This window comes from Argiope bruennichi, chromosome 3 (genome assembly GCF_947563725.1).
Source record: "Argiope bruennichi chromosome 3, qqArgBrue1.1, whole genome shotgun sequence".
NCBI lineage: Eukaryota > Metazoa > Arthropoda > Arachnida > Araneae > Araneidae > Argiope > Argiope bruennichi.
The window spans coordinates 124,656,059-124,676,784 of record NC_079153.1 but is presented as its reverse complement, the minus strand read 5'-3'; the positions used below and the strand labels follow the sequence as shown (position 1 = coordinate 124,676,784).

At 36.8% G+C, this 20,726-nt stretch overlaps 2 protein-coding genes across 2 annotated transcripts; both read left to right on the top strand.

The window, feature by feature from the left end:
* The first annotated feature begins 11,743 nt into the window (after window positions 1–11,743).
* LOC129962954 (uncharacterized) lies at window positions 11,744–13,024 on the top strand. Its single transcript, XM_056076958.1, has one exon. The coding sequence runs from the start codon at window positions 11,744–11,746 to the stop codon at window positions 13,022–13,024; it is 1,281 nt and encodes a 426-aa protein (XP_055932933.1).
* On the top strand, window positions 13,024–15,327 carry LOC129962953 (uncharacterized). The gene is made up of 3 exons (XM_056076957.1): window positions 13,024–13,292; window positions 13,944–14,605; window positions 15,014–15,327. The coding sequence occupies exons 1-3, from the start codon at window positions 13,024–13,026 to the stop codon at window positions 15,325–15,327; spliced, it is 1,245 nt and encodes a 414-aa protein (XP_055932932.1).
* The last annotated feature ends 5,399 nt before the right edge of the window (window positions 15,328–20,726 follow it).

Below are 20,726 nucleotides of genomic sequence, written 5' to 3'. Positions count from 1 at the left end.
AATGCCAGATGGTTAAACTTCATTAAAAAACGCAAGACTCTGTATTTTGTTTTTATTGTATACGGTTTTCGAAAAGATGTGGAAATGAACAATCTGCACGATTTATTAGGGATTATAATAACTATAGATAGCTGTCAAATGTAATTCAAGATCATAAGCGTCCTATTGGCCCTTAAATTCGTTTATTGTTTGGAAAGAATTACTAAAACGACTAAATTTATGTTCGACTATTGATAAAAGGAATCAAGTTACTATAAAAAAATGCAATTGATTCTAATTATAGCATGCAATACTTTTCCACTTCGAGGAACTCAAGAAATAATATGTACCCCTAATAATGGAAATTTTTATTTATTTAATCGAATTATTAAGTAAATACTATTCTCTGTCAATGGATAAAATAAACAGAATAAAAAAATGCAAAAAATAAAATTGTGCATCATTTAATACATAGCTCACAAAAACAAATTATTTCTGCGTTAGGAAATGAATTAATAAAATTAAAGACGGTATAAAAGCATCCACGTACTATAGTATTTAAATGTACTCTTGATGTTTCCTATATAAGGAGCAAATTTCGGTCATTATTATTTATACAAATTTTGAAGAAAAAAATTAACTATAAATGAGTCATTTACAGAAGGTTTATAGAAATAACTGATGTGACTGGAGAAGGACTATAAAAGATTCTATTGAAAAGATGAAGTAAACTTGATTTAGCTATCATGAATTGTAGAGACCAGGCATACGACAACGGTAACAACATGAAAGGAAAATATAAGGTGTACAATCTAGAATAATTGATCTGAACCCTAATGCAATTTATATGCTTCCCAATTACATTCTTTTAATTTAATAATTTGTGATGCAATTTCCAGAAACCCATATTGCAATTTTTTTTGAATATTTCAAAGTTTATATTACTTATTTTCTGCTACTACATAGAGCGGGGAAATTCTACAGAAACATTACTCTTAAACCACTATGTCACACTCGTTGGGAAGCCAAAACAGATTCGCTATAAAAGTGTATACACAGTTTGAACAAATTTGTAATATCCTAAAAGAATTTGTTGATGCCAATACCGCTCCCGAAGCTGTAACTTACTTGAATTTAAATCTACTGAAATGAAATAGAATAATTATTTTAAATTTATAATTTTGTCCTGTAGATAGCGACACCTCACCATAAATGCATTATTGATTTTATTTATTTATTTATTTTATATTTCGTTTATTAATTTAAAAACAGCTTGCCAAAAGCGCCCTCAAATGAAACGAAGTAATTTGTTTGAAATTTCTAATTTTGTCCTGTACATGGCTACACCCAACCATAAATGCGTTATTAATTTTATTCTTAATGTTATTTCTTTTATTAGTTTAAAAAAGCTTTTGAAAAAAACCCTCTTCAGAAACGAAATGAAATAATTTTTGGAATTTTTTTCCTGTAGAGAATAATGCGTATATCTAACCATAAATGCGTTTTTGATTTCATTCTTTATGTTATTTCGTATATTAATTTTTTAAAAAGCTTGCGAAAAGCGCCCTCTACTGAAAAAAAATTAAGAAAATTATTTTCAATTTATAATTTTGTCCTGCAGAGGGCGAGAACTAACCATTATTTAGTAGGAAATATAGTGGAAAGGAAGTAGCACAAAAAAGTAGAAGAATTTATGTGAATAACCTACCACATTCTTTTAAGTTATTAATTTATGATGCCACTTCCAGCAGTAATTTTTTTTTTGTATATTGTAACGTTTATATTACTTATTTTCTGCATCTACAAAAAGATGGGAAATTCTACAAAATCTTTTTAACATTACTCTTAAACCATTATGCGACACTCATTAGGAAGCCAAAATAGATACGGTTAAAGCAGTGTATATACAGTTCGAACAAATTTGTAATGCGTTAGAAGAATTTATTGATGCAAATAATAAAATACCGCGGTATTCAAAGCTAAAAGTCTATAGGATGTTTAATAGTATGATTTATAATATTGTCCAAAATTAGCCCTATCAATAAACTACTTCAAATAAAAACTATTGTTCTCGACTGCACTTTTAATTTAGTCAATAAAATTAAAACTAATATCCAAAATTTAAGAACAAATTTAACACATTTTTAGACGAAGCAAAGGCGATTGCATGTAATTTGAATTTTTCAGGACATTTTCATGAAAAAGAATTCGAAAAAAAGAAAAATTATATTTCTAAACAGCGGAAGATGAAATTATAAAAAAGCCGGTTGAGGAATTTAGATGTTATTTCTTAACTCTGTAACTGATACTGTTATTGTACAGATAAAAGATAAATTTAAAAGTATTTCAAATGAGTCACTGTTATAAAAACTTTAGGAAGACATGAATTTGAAAAATGTTCCCAAAACTTTGTAACGTTTTATAATAACGATGTAGATGAAAATCCAATCAAGTAATTGCTTTGCTACGGAATTTGAATTTGAATGAAAGGAATGTAAATAATGTTCTACGCATATTGCAGCATATATTAATTCATAATTATGATGATTTATTTTTAAGTGTATTAAAACTTTTCTTTACATTACCAGTTACTAAAATAAATGCTGAGAGCTCTTTCAGCAAATAAAAATTAATAAAGAATGATCTTCGGTCAAGCAAGTGTGCATAACGCTTAAATGCACTTGCAGCGAAAAAGAAATTGAAAAGAATTGAAATAGTCAATACCATCACGCATTGAATAAACATGCAGTAGTAATTTGTGTTCGTACTTGTATATTTTTGGACTTTGTAAAAAATATAGGGCCCCAATTGGCTTCTTGCACCCAGACATCTTCAAAGAGAAGGCCGGCTCTGCCCGTGCACAATGTGTAACTTCAGAAATTCAGGGGTAACTGGGCTCTCTTCTATACAGTTTCTCAAGTCCTCAATCATTTTTTCCCCTCAATTACCCTGAATCAATTTTTGGAATGCAGCATCTCTTCATAGTTTTTACTTTCTCATATGCGTGATTTAGAGAAAATAGAGTAATCGTCAAAAAAAAAAAAATCGAACTTAAAATTTTGAGAATTTCTGAGTTTTAGACTTCCCTGAGAACGCATTTGAAGAAAATGTCTGCCTATTTCTGTGTGACACAGATAACTCAAAAAATCTTTGAGCTAGATGGCTGTAATTTGGTATGGAGACTTTAGACCAAATTTGCAGATTTTTATCCAATTCAAAGTAAAATCTGTTCAGAAGAAGCCGTCTGTCTGGTTTTTTGAATATGTTAACACGTTAATTATAAAACGAAGAGCGCTAAATAGTTACAATTTGGTACACAGATTTAGCATATATAGTGTAGGCACCTGTCAAATTTTTAGTCATATCCAGCAACAGGTTGAGTGTATGAGGTCTTTAACGTGAGAAATATGTAAACGAGATAATTTTAAAAAAAAGCAATGACTTAAATATATCAAATTTGGTATGGGATTTTATGACTACAAGTGTATTGCTTGCCAACGGATACTAAAACCCTTCGAACTTTTGCGCATGCGTTAGGATGGGTTTCATTTGATAAAACAGGGGTGAGAGGAAAGGCGAAGATGTTTACATTTAAAAATAAAGTAAATTCCGTAAATGGCGCACATCCTTCCGTGTGTCACCTTCAGTGAGATAGAACGGCCGAAAAGTGGTCGCCGCAGAATACTGAAACGAACAGTATTTCTGAGAAAATTTTTTGTTTCAATCGATTGAGAAAAAACGCATATAAAGCACAAATTTGATTTTTAACGCACGCCAGGGATTAATCGCCAAAAACTATTCATTTCACGATAGATTCAGTCAGAATGCTAAATCTACGCTAAAGGTTAATATTTTAACCATTGTATGCCAATACCATGCAAGGCGTTCTTTGTCATAAAAAGTTTATTAGAAAGTGTACGAGTAAGTTTTGTGGAGACCAATACAGCTGGTTTTTTCCAACACAAAAAATGGAATCGACAGAAATTAATGTTGTTTATAATAATCGAAATTCCCTAATTGTTATATTGGACGGAAGGAAATTAAACGAAATCAGGGCATTTCTTTAAAACTATTTTAGTTATTTTTATTGCAATTATATAACATTTAATATTATAGTTTAAACTGAATAATTTCTGGAGTGGTAAGAAAAATATCTTCTTTTCATAAACAACACCAACTTAGCTTAACATTTTTACTGTAATTAGTGATTTGACTGTCATTTAGAAGAGAAGAAAATCAAATGGAAGTGGGACAAACTTAAAACTATTTTTAAAAATGCAAAACAAGAATGGAATGCCCCGATAGTTCGTTACTACATTTTACAGAAATAATATTCACAGGGTGAAATCGATTAAGATCAAAAATGAAATCATAAATTTTGAATTTGAAAACGAAACAAATTAAGGAAATATTAAATATTGAATTGGGGGTATCTGGAAAAGGAATAAGAAAACAATTTCGGTGCATTAATGATAGTTATAACAGTTGATTGAGACTTTGAAAATTTTAATAATGAGAATCAACTTGAAAATATAATCTATAAAATTTCAGATCATTTTAGCTAAAAATCTTAAAACTTGCTGTTAATATAATTGAATAATAGTTGGGTGGCATTGTAATCACATGAGAATCAAGATCAATCTTAATGATGTTAGAATTACTGAATGTAAAAAGAAAAATCTAAAGGAAAATAAAATTAAATTCATGATTAAATCGTATTTGGTTAAAGGTAACAAGGAATAAAGAGGGGCTTGTAGAGTCGATCGGTTTACAATAAAAAAAATTGGTGGTGTGTTGTGTCAAATATTTTAATTCAAAGCTCAAATTAAGAATAATTTAAAATGTTATGAATTTATGACAAGATATACTGTCTAATTTTATGAAAAGCGAAGTTCTTAACAAAATTTTTCCATAAATTGACTTAAAGAGAATATAGGGTGACTTTTACTTCTACCAAATTTTTATAGTACATGATATTTTGAAAACCTGGCAGAAGGGATTCTTTAGCAAGAACTACAAATTAAATAGGGTCCGTTGAAATCAGCGCTGTTTCTCTCAAATTACCAAAACAATTCCAGACAGCTCATCAAAAATTCTTAGCTCTGACATTTTACTGTGTTTGGCTGTTTCTTCACATTCTATCTTTGTTATGCTTATTCATCTTAAAATATTTTATTTGTTCATTTTTATTTTTATATAGTTATATTTATTTTATTTTTACCTTAATAATTAATTTAAATTGAGTTTTCTTAATTAAATATTTTTTAATTAAAAGAAGATTAGGGTTTTTTCTTTTTTATTAGTTTTTAGTTTAATTAGTTTAGCTTAAGACTTAGCACTTTTAATTTCCCAAAGATGTATCTAAATTAGCCGAAATATTTTCAAAATATCATAAACTTCCGTTTGATGTTTGAAATATCCATTACATGATATGCATATTTCATGTTCTATATTTTTTTGTGAATCTTGTCTTCAAATTTTCATATGCTGTATAAACTCTTTACTTAGAAAGTGAAACCAAACAGATGGAAATGAATAAATGATATCAAAATAGGGCTTTAAAATGAAACATTGTGCCTTGAAAGTAAATGAATGGCGATTACTTTAAAGGCACGAAAAAATCAAATGACCAGTGGCGGATTTTAACAACATGAGGCCACAGGCGCTAAATTATTTTGAGGAACACTTCTAGGTAAATTATATTTATAACAAGAAATTAATATGAATTAAATTTATTTAAGCTTTTAATTTTAACTTTTAGCGATTATTTTTTAGCAATTTCTACATTATACGTATATATCAAACATGGAAATTTTACGAGTCAAGTTCACGCACATGCGCAGAATTCATTCATATTCTTAGCATTGTGCTTTTAGACCAGATTGACACCGTATTTAAAATTTTACGGGACAGTGGTAATGAGAATCTTAGACCCTTCAGAAGCTCTCGGGTTACGACGCTAGATGGCTGGATCGGCTGAGTGTGGAACTTAGTTTTGCAGGTCTTCAGTTCGAGCTCGGAGCCGTCAAATGTTTTTATATATTTTTCTTTTTTTTTTTAAATTTATTTTAGTCAGTTTCATCTTTCATTACTAGAGTTAAAATGAATAATCAAAATCATATACGTCGAAAATAGAATTTAATTTCAAAATATTTCTATGTTTATTCGAAATTTTACGAGTCACGTTCAATCACATGCGCAGAATTCATTCGTATTCTTAGCATTGTGCTTGTAGACCAGATTGACACCGTATTTAAAATTTTAATGGACACTCATAATGAGAATCTTAGAAACTTCAGAAGCTATTGGGTTACGACGCTAGGTGGCTGGATCAGCAGAGTGTGGAACTTAGTTTTGCAGTTCTTCAGTTCGAGGCTCGAAGCCGACAAATATTTTTATATATTTTTCTTCTTTTTTTAAAAATTTATTTTAGCCAGATTTCTCCTTCATTCCTACAGTTAACATGAATAATTTTAAATCCTATACGTCAAAAATAGAATTTAATTTCAAAATATTTCTATATTTATTCGAAATTTTACGAGTCACGTTCAATCACATGCGCAGAATTCATTCGTATTCTTAGCATTGTGCTTTCAGACCAGATTCACACCGTATGTAAAATTTTACTGGACAGTGGTAATGAGAATCTTAGACCCTTCAGAAGCTCTCGGGCCCTCAGGGGCTCACCTACTGTAGGTGAGTGTGGGTGTCCCAATCCCGAGGTTCCCAGGGATCTTTACTCCCTTTCAGTTCGCTCTCCTCTACGCCTTCTGCTTTCTGCTGTGTCTTTCCTTCCCTCGACGGCATGCGAGGGAGCTCTCCATGAGAAGCTGTCGCCGCTCTGTTTGCTTCTTGCTTCTCATGGACAGCCAAAACCCCATGTGTTTGCCGTGCGTGGCGACCCATTTGAAAGACGGGTGGTGCACTGTGGTCCCCGGTGCATCAATCGGCTGGTCGCTAACCACCTAAGTGGTTAGTTCGCTAGGGATCAAGCGAAGGGGTTACTCCTTGGGCTTGGCGTTAAGGGTGGTCACTGTCCCCGGGGGTAACTCCCAGCGTATAGGTACCGATTAGCACTAGGGTGGATGCCGAGGCTGGGAATGACCAGAGCCGGTAATTGCCTTCCCATGTTGGGCTCCGTGGTGGGCGGTGCCGTCGGACCCGAATCACTTATCGTATCGTATGGGCTCCTCCAAACGTGGTCCCTTCAGTGGGCGTCGCATTGTACCAATCAATTCAAATTTTGAGAACCATTTCGACAGTTTTTTTTATAATCAAACGAGTTTCTGATAAAAATGAAACCTTTGAAACAGTATCACCATTTCTTGTCCAGAAGGCCGTCACCGCAACAGTTGGTGAAGTAACATCAATTAAAAAGATGCGTTCTGGTGACTGGTTAGTAGAGGTCAACTCTCGAAAGCAAGCCCAGAACATACAAAAATTGAAAGCCCTTGCAACTATTCCAATCAGCGTCAGCCCCCATGCATCCTTAAATACCTCTGAAGGAGTAATCACTTGTGGGGAAATCTTGAATCTCTCTGTTGATTATATAACAAATGAGTTAAAATCACAAGGAGTTGTACATGTCCGCCGAATTACCATCAGGCGTGATGGAGAAATCATTGAAACCAAACACCACATCCTAACATTTAAATCTCCAAAAATACCAGAATATATCTATGCAGGTTACATCAAACTACCCGTAAGACCATATATCCCGAACCCACTCAGATGCTTCAAGTGCCAGCGCTTTGGCCATTCAAAGACAAACTGCCGTGGTGCACTCACTTGTGCCCGATGCGCATAAAAAGGCCACGATAGCCAGCAGTGTGCCGCAGCTGAAAAATGCGTGAACTGCGGTGGCGATCACACGTCCTACTCTCGATCCTGCTCGCGATGGCAGCTTGAAAAACAAATAATAACTCTCAAAATCAAAGAAAATTTATCCTATCCTGAAGCTAGGCGTAGGATTGTAGCTCAAACTCCTACTCCTGGCATAGCATATGCTTCCGTTGCACAAAGGTCATTTTGTGCAAACTGTTCTTGCACAAGCTGTGCTAAAAACAACACGACACCCAAGCAACTCAAAAAAGTTTCCACTTCAGATACTGAAAACTCCATTAGTAGTACCCCTGAAACTCCTCCAGTTTTAAAAAAGAAATCAAAGAAAAAAGCTAAAAACTCGCTGACATTGAAACTTGCAAAACGCGGCCTTTCATTACAAGACGTTCCTCAAAAATTGAAAAAGTCAACATTAAAAAATTCCGTCGCTCTCGGGCTTGCGACGCAAGGTAAAAGGACTTAACGTCCATATTCGGCATGCCAAATAGCCCTGATATTAAGTTACACCCTTCTGATGATGAGGATGACTTGCAGATGAGTTGCGAGTATGAAGCAACTCAAACAAATACTTCTAAAGCTTCTTCAAAACCGCTTTCTTAATGGGTACCTTCATTTCTTGGAATTGTCGCGGCCTTCGGTCCAAACTTCATGACATTAAGTCCATTTTCAATATTTTTCATCCTATTTGTTTCGGTGTTCAAGAAACCTTCTTGACACCCAACATTCCAATCAAATTACGCGGATATAGCTGTGTTCGGAAAGATGCAGACACTGGATCGCATGGTTCTGGTGGTATCTGTATCTTCACATCTAATTTGTATCCGAGCACGCCTCTCAGTTTGCATACTCCTCTTCAGGCTGTGGCTGTACAAATTCAAACACGAACACTGGTCACAGTCTGCAGTATTTATCTTCCGCCCAGTATTGTCATTTGTCAACGAGATCTTGACAATTTAGTGGACCAACTTCCTTTGCCTTTCATTTTATTTGGCGATTTCAACGGACACAGTACTCTGTGGGGCTCGGAAAGTACCAATTCTCGTGGGCAGCAGATCGAACAGTTTATTGCTAACAACTGTCTCTGTCTGCTCAATAATGACGAGAAAACATACTTCCATGCCCCCACACGTAGCTTCCATTGTCTTGACCTGGCTATATGCCCTCCTGAATTGCTACCGTTGTTGAATTTGGCTGTTGGGGATGATCTGCACAATAGCGATCACTTTCCCTTAATAATCTCCCATGCTGATAGCGGCGGTGCGACTCTTTGTCCTCCGCGTTTTCTATTCCAGCGGGCAGACTGGAATACATTTTCCCAAACAGCAGTTATCAATGAGGCTATGGTCAGTAATGTAGACATTTCGAAAGCAGTACAAAATGTCATTGATACGATAATGAATGCTGCTCACGCCACCATTCCTAAAACCACCCCACGGCTAAGAAAATTTCGTAGACCGTGGTGGAATGAAGCCTGTCGCGACAGTCATAAGAAACAAAGAAAATTCTGGAATCTTTTTAGAAGGTACCCTACGACTGAGAATTTTATCGCTTTTAAAAAAGCCAAAGCACTTGCCCGTCGCATTCGGCGTCGTAGCCAGAGGGAATCTTGGATAAACTTTGTTTCATCCATCACATCATCCACTTCCTGTAAACTTTTATGGAGAAAAGTAAAAGCCACCAATGGGATCTATCACGAAACTTCTATCCCGGTTTTAAAAACCGGTAATATGATGTATTCGAACCCATTAGATGTTGCTAACCTTCTCGGCCAAGCGTTTGCACAAGTTTCCGCGATTGATTCTTACAGCCCTCAGTTTCTGGCAATTAAGAATCGAGCGGAACAGTTGCCTCTGCGCTTCAAAGTTCGAAGAACCATTCCATATAACTATGAATTCCGGATGCATGAATTGGAGATGGCTCTGTCTGAAGTCCATGATACCAGCCCTGGACCAGATGGAATCACGTATAACATGCTTCGCCATTTGAATACCATTTCCCTTTCCAATCTGTTACTCCTTTTTAACAGAATATGGACTGAGCAGAAATACCCTTCACAATGGCGAGAAGCTATTGTGATTCCTGTCTTAAAACCTGGCAAAGAACCATCTGTCCCTCTAAACTACAGACCGATTGCTCTTACAAACTGCCTTTGTAAGACCTTCGAGCGCATGGTCAATGCTCGTCTAATATTCGAATTGGAAAAACAAGGCTGCATCTCCCCGTTGCAAAGTGGTTTCCGTAGAGGTCGTTCTACTTTTGACAACCTCATATTACTTGAAACTCAAATTCACAACGCATTTGTTAGGAGGAACCACCTTGTTTCTATATTTTTCGACATAGAGAAAGCGTATGATCGTGCCTGGCGCTATGGTATACTTTCCACACTATTTAATTTAGGTTTTAGGGGTAACTTGCCCATATTTTTAGAAAACTTTTTAACACAACGTACTTTTCGTGTTCGAGTTGGTAACTTTTATTCTAACCATTTTATTCAAGCTGAGGGAGTTCCGCAAGGAAGTGTCCTCAGTGTTACTCTTTTTATTGTGCATCTAAGCCAAATTTTAAATAAGTTGCCTTCATTTGTTCAGGGAACACTTTATGTTGATGATCTGCAGATCTCATACCAAGGCAGTAACATGACGCTAATAGAGCGACAACTGCAAAACGCAGTAAATAAATTGGTAGCTTGGTGTGATAATAATGGTCACACTATTTCCCCAGAGAAGAGTAATTGCATTCACTTCTGTCGGAAAAGAAACATTCACCAGGATCCTTGTATTCGAATTAAAAATATTCCGATTCCTGTGGTGAACGAAGTACGGTTTTTGGGAGTGATTCTCGATCGGAAACTCACCTTCCTTCCCCATATATTATATTTGCGGAAGAAGTGTGAGAAATCATTGAATATTTTGAAAGTTATTTCAAAAACATCTTGGGGGGCCGATCGAACCTCCCTTCTCCGTATTTATCAGGCAATATTCTCTCCCGGATAGATTATGGATGTATGTTGTATGGTTCCGCCCGCTCATCTGTTTTGCGGCGACTGGATACTGTCCATCATTCTGCATTGCGCATTTGCTCTGGTGCGTTTCGTACGTCTCCAGTTGAAAGCTTATATGTTATGTGTCACCAACTACCACTTTGTTTAAGACGAAAGAAAGTGTCTGCCTTATTTTATTTCCGTACTAAATCTGTTCTCAAACATCCCCTAAGCGATAATTCCTTGCCAGTCGGTCTCCGTCGACTATATAATGCCCGCCCCTCTCACATTCTTCCATTTTGTGAGAGAGCCAGATTGCTCCTGCATGACTTGGAGCTTAATACTGTTCGCGTTAAAGCTGTTGACTTTCTTAGTTTCCCTCCTTGGGATATTCCACAATTTTCATACTTGAATCCTTTCACAGGATTCGACCCCTCAGGGGCTCACCTACTATAGGTGAGTACGGGTGTCCCAATCCCGAGGTACCCAGGGATCTTTACTCCCTTCATGTTCAAACTCCCCTACGCCTTCTGCTTTCTGCTGTGTTTTTCCTTCCCTCGACGGCAAGCGAGGGAGCTCTCCATGAGAAGCTGTCGCCGCTCTGTTTGCTTCTTGCTTCTCATGGACAGCCAAAACCCCACGTGTTGGCCGTGCGTGGCAACCCACTAGAAAGACGGGTGGTGCACTGTGGTCCCCTATGCATCAATCGGCTGGTAGCTAGTCACCTGAGTGGCTAGTCTGCTAGGGATCAATCGAAGGGGTTACTCCTTGGGCTTGGCGTTAAGGGTGGTCACTGTCCCCGGGGGTAACTCCGAGCTTATAGGTTCCGGCTAGCATCAAGGTAAGCGCCGAGGCTGGGAATGGCCAGAGCCGGTGGCTGCCTTCCCTTGTTGGGCTCCGTGGTGGGCGGTGCCGTCGGACCCGAATCTTTTCTGATATCAAATGGGCTCCTCCAAACGTGGTCCCTTCAGTGGGCGTAAAGTTTACCATATTACCACTAATATTCATTATTTTGATAAGTTTTTTGTAATCAAGCGCCTATCGGATAATAAAGAGACCTTTTCTTCTGTTTCACCGTTTCTTGTGCAGAAAGCAATATCAGCTACAGTTGGTGATGTCCTATCTATTCGGAAAATGCGATCTGGTGATCTGCTAGTGGAAATAAACACCAAAAAACAAGCACAACAAATTATCAAACTCAAAGCTCTTGCAGATATTCCGGTTTCCGTGAATTCACATACATCTCTAAATTTCTCCAAAGGTGTTATTACCTGCGGAGAACTATTCAATGTGTCTTTAGAAGAAATATCCCATGAATTGAAACCACAAGGAGCGACGCAAGTTCGCCAGATTACAATTCGGCGAGAAGGTCAAATACTCCCAACTAAACACTATATACTTACATTTCACAGTCCTAATATACCAGAATATATATATGCGGGCTATATAAAGTTACCAGTTCGACCGTACATTCCGAATCCATTAAGATGTTATCAGTGCCAGCGATATGGTCATTCCAAAGTAAATTGCCGCGGGACACTAACTTGTGCCCGTTGTGCTGAAAAAGGGCATGACAGCCAGAAGTGCACCGCAAAAGAAAAGTGCGTGAACTGCGGTGGTGATCACCCTTCATATGCTCGATCTTGCCCACGCTGGAACTTGGAAAAACAAGTGACATCATTAAAAATAAAAGAAAATTTATCATACCCCGAAGCCAGGCGTAGGGTCCAAACTCAAACTCCTACTCCTGGTGTAAGTTATGCTTCCTTTGTCCAAAAATCGTTTTGCATAACTTGTTCCTGTGAGAACTGTATGAAGCAGACTACAAAGACAAAACCTCCTGCAAAAACTTCTGAATCTGATTCTGAGAATTCTGTTAAAAGCCTTCCAGAATCTCCTAAACCTGACCTGTCAACATCGAAAAAAATTCGGAAAAAAAAACCTCAGTCCTCACTGACATTAAAACTCGCAAAACGTGGTCTTTCACATAAAGACCTTTCCTCGAAACTGCAAAAGTCTACTTCACGGAATTCAGTTGCTTTGGGGTTGGCGAAAGATGGTATAGCCCATAAGGACTTAACGTCCATTTTTGGGGGCAAACCAACCATTCCCGATTTTAAGCTCCATCCATCGGAGGATGAAGATGCACTTGATATGAGTTGCGAAGATCAGGCAACTCCAATAAATGGCCATTCTCTCTCCTTTTCCAAACCTCGCTCGTAATGGGTACCTTCTTTTCATGGAATTGTCGCGGCATACGTTCCAAACTTTCAGACATCAAGACAATTTTAAACAAATTTCATCCAATTTGTTTAGGTATTCAAGAAACCTTCTTAACACCCAGTATTCCAATAAAATTGCGCGGTTATAATTGTACCAGGAAAGATACAGACACAGGATCTCGGAGTTCTGGTGGTGTCTGTCTCTTAACCTCAAATCTATATCCAAGCACACCTATTACTTTGCATACACCTCTACAGGCTGTGGCAGTGCAAGTTCACACACGAACATTAGTCACAGTCTGTAGTATATATTTACCGCCTCATAATGTCATTAATCAACAACATCTTGACAATTTAGTGGACCAGCTTCCTAGACCACTTATTAAATTAGGCGATTTCAACGGGCATAGTGTTTGGTGGGGTTCAGAAAGTACTAATTCTCGTGGGCGACAGATCGAGCAATTTATTTCTAATAACTGTCTCTGTCTCCTTAATAATGACGAGAAGACTTACTTTCATGAACCCACACGCAGCTTCCATAGTGTTGATTTGGCCATATGTTCTCCTGAGCTCATGCCATTGCTGAATTTTGCTGTAAGCAAAGACCTTTACAATAGTGATCACTTCCCCATTATGGTCTCGCATGCTGATAGCGGCGGTGCGACTCCTTGTCCTCCGCGTTTTCTATTCCAGCGAGCAGACTGGGATGCTTTCTCTCATTTGGCAGAAATCACTGAGATCATGGTCAATACTAACGATATCACGGACGCTGTGCAGCAAGTCGTTGACAGCATAATAAGTGCCGCAAATGCCACCATTCCAAAGACCTCCCCACGTCTGAGAAAATTTCGCAGACCGTGGTGGAATGAAGCTTGCCGCGATAATTATAAGAATCAGAAAAAACGCTGGAATATTTTTAGAAGGTACCCTACGATAGAAAATCTTGTGGCTTTTAAGAAAGCCAAAGCCTTAGCTCGACGCATTCGCAGACGTAGTCAGAGGGAATCTTGGATCAAGTTTGTGTCTTCGATCACATCCTCAACTTCCACCAAACTGTTGTGGAAAAAGGTAAAAGCTGCAAATGGGATTTATAGTGAAACTTCCATTCCTGTTTTAAAAACAGGAAACTTAGTGCATTCATCCCCATTAGAAGTAGCTAATATTCTCGGTCATGCTTTCGCACAAGTTTCCGCAATTGATTCCTATAGTTCTGAATTTCTGGAAATTAAGAATCTTGCGGAGCGACTGACTTTGCATTTTAATGACCGAAATACTTTAACATACAACTCTGAATTCAGGATGTTTGAATTGAAAACGGCTCTGTCTCAAGCCGGAAACACAAGCCCGGGGCCAGATGGAATAACTTATAGCATGCTTCGCCATTTAAATGAAATCTCCTTATCTAATTTGTTGTTACTTTTTAACAGAATTTGGACTGAACATAAATACCCTAAACAATGGAGCGAAGCTACTGTAATTCCAATTCTAAAACCTGGAAAAGATCCATTAAACCCTCTGAACTATAGACCTATTGCCCTTACCAACTGTGTTTGCAAGACCTTTGAACGCATGGTCAATGCTCGTCTAATCTTCGAATTGGAGAAACAAGGATGCATACCCCAGTTTCAGAGTGGTTTCCGTGGAGGCAGATCAACTTCTGATAATCTCATTCTATTGGAAACCCAAATTCGGAACGCATTTGTCAGGAGGAACCACCTTGTCTCCATTTTCTTTGATATTGAGAAAGCATATGACCGTGCGTGGCGCTATGGCATACTTTCTACACTTTTTAAATTTGGTTTTAGAGGAAACATGCCTATATTTTTACAGAACTTTTTATCTCATCGTATATTTCGAGTTCGTATTGGTAGTTTTTATTCAAATCATTTTATACAAGCTGAGGGTGTTCCACAAGGAAGTGTCCTCAGCGTCACACTTTTTATTGTGCATCTTAGTCAAATTTTAAATTATTTGCCTTCATTTGTTCAAGCCAGTCTCTATGTTGATGATCTGCAGATCTCATGCGAAGGTAGTAACATGAATTTAATCGAACAACAATTACAAAATGCAGTCAATAAAGTGGTTACTTGGTGTAATAAAAATGGTCACGCTATTTCTCCTGAGAAGAGTCAATGTGTTCACTTCTGTAAGAAGAGAAATATGCATTTAGATCCTGTTGTAAAGATACGTGATACACCAATTCCAGTTGTGACTGAAGTAAGATTTTTGGGAGTGACGTTCGATGGTAAACTCACTTTCCTTCCACATATATTAAACTTGAGGAAGAGATGCGAAAAAAATTGAATATCTTAAAAGTTCTCTCCAAAACATCCTGGGGAGCCGATCGAACCTCCCTACTTCGTATATATCAAGCAGTCATTCTTTCACGAATGGATTATGGCTGTGTGGTTTATGGGTCTGCCCGCCCTTCTGTTTTGAGACATCTTGATACTGTCCATCACTCTGCTCTCAGGATCTGCTCTGGTGCTTTCCGCACCTCTCCAGTTGAGAGTTTATATGTAATTTGTCACCAGTTGCCACTTTGTTTGCGGCGTCAAAAATTATCTACCTTGTTTTATTTCCGTGCACAATCTGTCCCAAACCATCCCATTCATTGCATGGGTTTTCCTGAAAACCTTCAAAGAATTTATGATGCCCGACCTTATCATATTCTTCCTTTTTGTCGGAGAGTCAAAAATTCCCTGCACGACTCGGACCTTAATAACGTTGCCATTAAATTTCTTGATTTTTATTCTTTTCCTCCTTGGGATATTCCCAATTTTTCCTTTTTGAACCCTTTCTTAGGGTTTGATAAATTTTCAACTAATCCTGTTATTTTCCAACAAATTTTTCATCAGCACCGCTGTCAGTATTCTTCTTTTACCCCAGTATTTACAGATGACTCAAAATCAGATGGATATGTTGGTTGTGCCATTGTAACTCCATCTAATACACTCAGCTATCGGCTAAACAACGTTTGTTCTGTTTTTACTGCTGAGTTGGTTGCAATATCTCACGCACTACAGGAAATTTCACTCTCTACTCAGCGTAGTGTTATCATATATACCGACAGTATGAGTGCTTTGGAAACACTTTCTCATTTCCGCAACCATATGCATCCAGTCGCTTTTGAAATTTTGTTTAACCTGCGGATACTGAAAAGCAGGGGCTTTAATATTCTTCTCTGCTGGGTTCCGAGTCACGTGGGTATTTCGGGCAATGAAAAAGCTGATGTTGCAGCTAAATCTGCATCAACATCTCTGTCTCTGGCCCTCCCATATTGTGACGTCAAAAAGTTATTTATTTATCAACTCTTTAAAACTTGGCAAAAATCATGGGATCTGCAGATCCAGAACAAACTACATTTAATAAAACCCACGATTGGTTTGTGGCCAGTTTTACCTATACGAGAGAATGATGTTAAATTGACTCGCCTCCGTATAGGACATACTCGCTATACTCATCGTCACCTCATCGTCGGTGAAAGGGTGCCAATGTGTACCACTTGTAATATTGCTTTTAGTATTAAACATATCTTAATCGAATGTCCCAATTTTAATGTTCATCGTCGTAATATTTTCTACTCGTCTTCTGTTAAATTACAGGACCTGGTGGGTGAAACCCACCACCCAAATATTTTCAAGTTTCTAAAAACCATTGGCTTTTATTCTTGTATTTAGTAATTTTGACTTTTGTTCATGTTCCACCTTTTACTTTGCTTCATTGTAACACTTTCATCACATCAGTATTTTATTTAAATCATTAACATAATTGCACAGTAATTTCCTGCATTTTTATGCTGATCATTTTCGCTTTTATATTTTTTAATGTGTTTGGTTTTATTGTTGGCCTTTTTTCTTACCATTTGCTTGGCGCAGCATGGCCAAATATGGCTCTTGCGCCAATAAACCGCACAAACCAACCAACCAACCAACCTTCACAGGATTCGACAAATCATTAACTGCTCCTTTTGTTTTCCAACAGCTATTTTTATATCATCGCTATCGGTATTCCTCCTTTGTGCCAATTTTCACGGATGGCTCAAAATCGGATGGTTATGCTGGTTGCGGCATCATACTTCCATCTGATACACTTAGACAGCGTCTGCATAATTGCTGCTCAGTTTTTACTGCCGAGTTGGTAGCAATTTTCTGCGCTCTTCAGAAAATTTCATCCTCTACTCAGCGTAAATTTATTATTTACACCGATAGCATGAGTGCTCTGGATACACTATCGCATTACCACAATCGGATACATCCGATTGCCATTAAAATTTTATTCACCTTGCGATTTTTAAAAAATGATGGATTAAATATTATTTTCTGTTGGGTACCGAGTCATGTAGGCATCTTGGGGAATGAGAAGGCGGACTTGGCCGCAAAATCTGCAACGAACTTTTTAAGCATGGGAATTCCCTTCTGCGACATTAAAAGGTCCATCTATCACACATCTGTTCAAACTGGCAAATGTCATGGGATCTGCAGATCCAAAATAAACTACATTTTATAAAAACGGACGTTGTTTCTTGGCCTGTTCATCCTATACGTGAGATGGATGTTAAATTGACTCGTCTCCGTATAGGGCATACGCGCTTCACCCACAAACATCTCATTTTCGGGGAAAATGCGCCTATGTGCAACAGCTGCCATGTTAATTTTACTGTTCACCATATCTTAATTGAATGTCCTGCTTTTAATTCGTATCGTGCTCGTTTTTTTAACTCGTCTTCAACATTACAAGACTTGGTGGGTGAAAAATACCACCCAAATATTTTTAAATTCTTACGAGCTATTGGCATTTTTACTTGTATATAATTTTTCTATTATTCTATTTGTGTTGAAAATTTTTGTGTTCTTGTTCGTTCTTCTTTGTTTCACATTTTCATGTTTTTAAATGTTCAGATACCAAGATAACTTTTTAAATTATGCAATTTTATCTTTGCACACTTTTTTAAAACACTCATTTGTTGGTTCAGTATATCTTTTATAATTTTACCATTTGATTGGCGCAGTATGGCCAAATGTGGCTTTTGCGCCAATAAACCTCATAAACCAACCAACCAACCAATCAGAAGCTCTCGGGTTGCGAAGCTTGTTGGCTGGATCGGCCGAGTGTGCCATATAGTTTTTCAGGTCTTCAGTTCGCAGCTCGAAGCCGACAAATATTTTTATATATTTTTGGTCTTCTTTTATTAAAATTTATTTTAGTCAGTTTCATCTTTCATTACTAGAGTTAAAATGAATAATTCGAAATCATATACGTCAAAAATAGAATTTAATTTCAAAATATTTCTATATTTATTCGAAATTTTACGAATCAAGTTCACGCACATGCGCAGAATTCATTCGTATTCTTTTATTGTGCTTTTAGACCAGATTGACACCGTATTTAATATTTTACTGGACAGTCGTAATGAGAATCTTAGACCCTTCAGAAGCTCTCGGTTTATTAAGCTTGGTGGCTGGATCGGCGAGTGTGGCATATAGTTTTGCAGGTCTTCAGTTCGAGGCTCGAAGCCGACAAATATTTTTATATATTTTTCTTCTTTTTTAAAAAATTTATTTTAGCCAGATTTCTCCTTTATTCCTAGAGTTAATATGAATAATTCCAAATCATATACGTCAAAAAAAGAATTTTATTTCAAAATATTTCTATATTTATTCGAAATTTTAAGAGTCAAGTTCACGCACATGCGCAGAATTCATTCGTATTCTTAGCATTGTGCTTTTAGACCAGATTCACACAGTATTTAAAATTTTACTGGACATTGGTAATGAGAATCGTAGACCCTTCAGAAGCTCTCGAGATGCGAATCTTGGTGGCTGGATCGGCCGAGTGTGCCATATAGTTTTGCAGGTCTTCAGTTCGAGGCTCGAAGCCGACACATATTTTTATATATTTTTCTTCTTTTTTTTTAAATTTATTTTAGCCAGATTTCTTCTTCATTGATAGAGTTAACATGAAGAATTCCAAATCCTATACGTCAAAAATAGAATTTAATTTCAAAATATATCTATATTTATTTTAAATTTTACGAGTCAAGTTCACGCACATGCGCAGAATTCATTCGTATTCTTAGCATTGTGCTTTTAGACCAGATTGACACCGTATTTAATATTTTATTGGACAGTCGTAATGAGAATCTTAGACTCTTCAGAAGCGCTCGGGTTACGAAGCTTGGTGGCTGGATCGGCGGAGTGTTGAACTTAGTTTTGGAGATCTTCAGTTCGAGGCTCGGAGCCGTCAGATGTTTTTTATATATTTTTCATTTTTAAAAAATTTATTTTAGTCAGTTTCATCTTTCATTACTAGAGTTAAAATGAATTATTCCAAATCATATACGTCGAAAATAGAATTTAATTTCAAAATATTTCTATATTTATTCGAAATTTTAAGAGTCAAGTTCACGCACATGCGGAGAATTCATTCGTATTCTTAGCATTGTGCTTTTAGACCAGATTCACACCGTATTTAAAATTTTACTGGACAGTGGTAAGAAGAATCTTAGACCATTCAGAAGCGCTCGGTTTACGAAGCTTGGTGGCTGGATCGGCCGAGTGTGCCATATAGTTTTGCAGGTCTTCAGTTCGAGGCTCGGAGCCGACAAATGTTTTTATATATTTTTCATTTTTTAAAAATTTATTTTAGTCAGTTTCATCTTTTATTACTAGAGTTGAAATGAATTATTCCAAATCATATACGTCGAAAATAATTTCAAAATATTTCTATGTTTATTCGAAATTTTACGAGTCACGTTCAATCACATGCGCAGAATTCATTCGTTTTCTTCGCATTGTGCTTTTAGACCAAAATAACACCGTATGTAAAATTTTACTGGACAGTCATAATGAGAATCTTAGACACTTCAGAAGGTCTCGGGTTACGAAGCTAGGTGGCTGGATCGGCAGAGTGGGGAACTTAGTTTTGCAGGTGTTAAGTTCGGGGCTCGAAGCCGTCAAATGGTTTTATATATTTTTCTTCTTTTTTTAAAAATTTATTTTAGTCAGATTTTTCCTTCATTCCTAGAGTTAACATGAAGAATTCCAAATCCTATACGTCAAAAATAGAATTTAATTTCAAAATATTTCTATATTTATTCGAAATTTTACGAGTCAAGTTCACGCACATGCGCAGAATTCATTCGTATTCTTAGCATTGTGCTTTTAGACCAGATTGACACCGTATTTAAAATTTTACTGGACAGTCGTAATGAGAATCTTAGACTCTTCAGAAGCTCTCGGGTTACGAAGCTTGCTGGCTGGATCGGCGGAGTGTGGAACTTCGTTTTGGAGATCTTCAGTTCGAGGCTCGGAGAAGTCAAAAGTTTTTATATATTTTTCATTTTTTTAAAATATATTTTAGTCAGTTTTATCTTTCATTACTAGAGTTAAAATGAAAAATTCCAAATCATATACGTCAAAAAAAGAATTTAATTTCAAAATATTTCTATATTGATTCGAAATTTTACGAGTCATGTTCGCGCATATGCGCAGAATTCATTCGTATTCTTAGCATTGTGCTTTTAGACCAGATTGACACCGTATTTAAAATTTTACTGGATGGTTGTAATGAGAATCTTAGACCCTTCAGAAGCTCTCAGATTGCGAAGCTAGGTGGCTGGATCGGCAGAGTGTGGAACTTAGTTTTGCAGGTCTTCAGTTCGAGTCTCGGAGCCGTCAAATGTTTTTATATATATATTTTAT

Bases quoted from the DNA above. Each gene is read 5' to 3' on its own strand.
- LOC129962954 (XM_056076958.1), top strand. From the start codon at position 11,744: ATGGGCTCCTCCAAACGTGGTCCCTTCAGTGGGCGTAAAGTTTACCAT.
- LOC129962953 (XM_056076957.1), top strand. From the start codon at position 13,024: ATGGGTACCTTCTTTTCATGGAATTGTCGCGGCATACGTTCCAAACTT. The intron at 13,293-13,943 runs GCAAGTTCACAC...GAATATTTTTAG, and splicing joins CCTCTACAGGCTGTGGCAGT to AAGGTACCCTACGATAGAAA. The intron at 14,606-15,013 runs GTCTAATCTTCG...CATTTGTTCAAG, and splicing joins TGAACGCATGGTCAATGCTC to CCAGTCTCTATGTTGATGAT.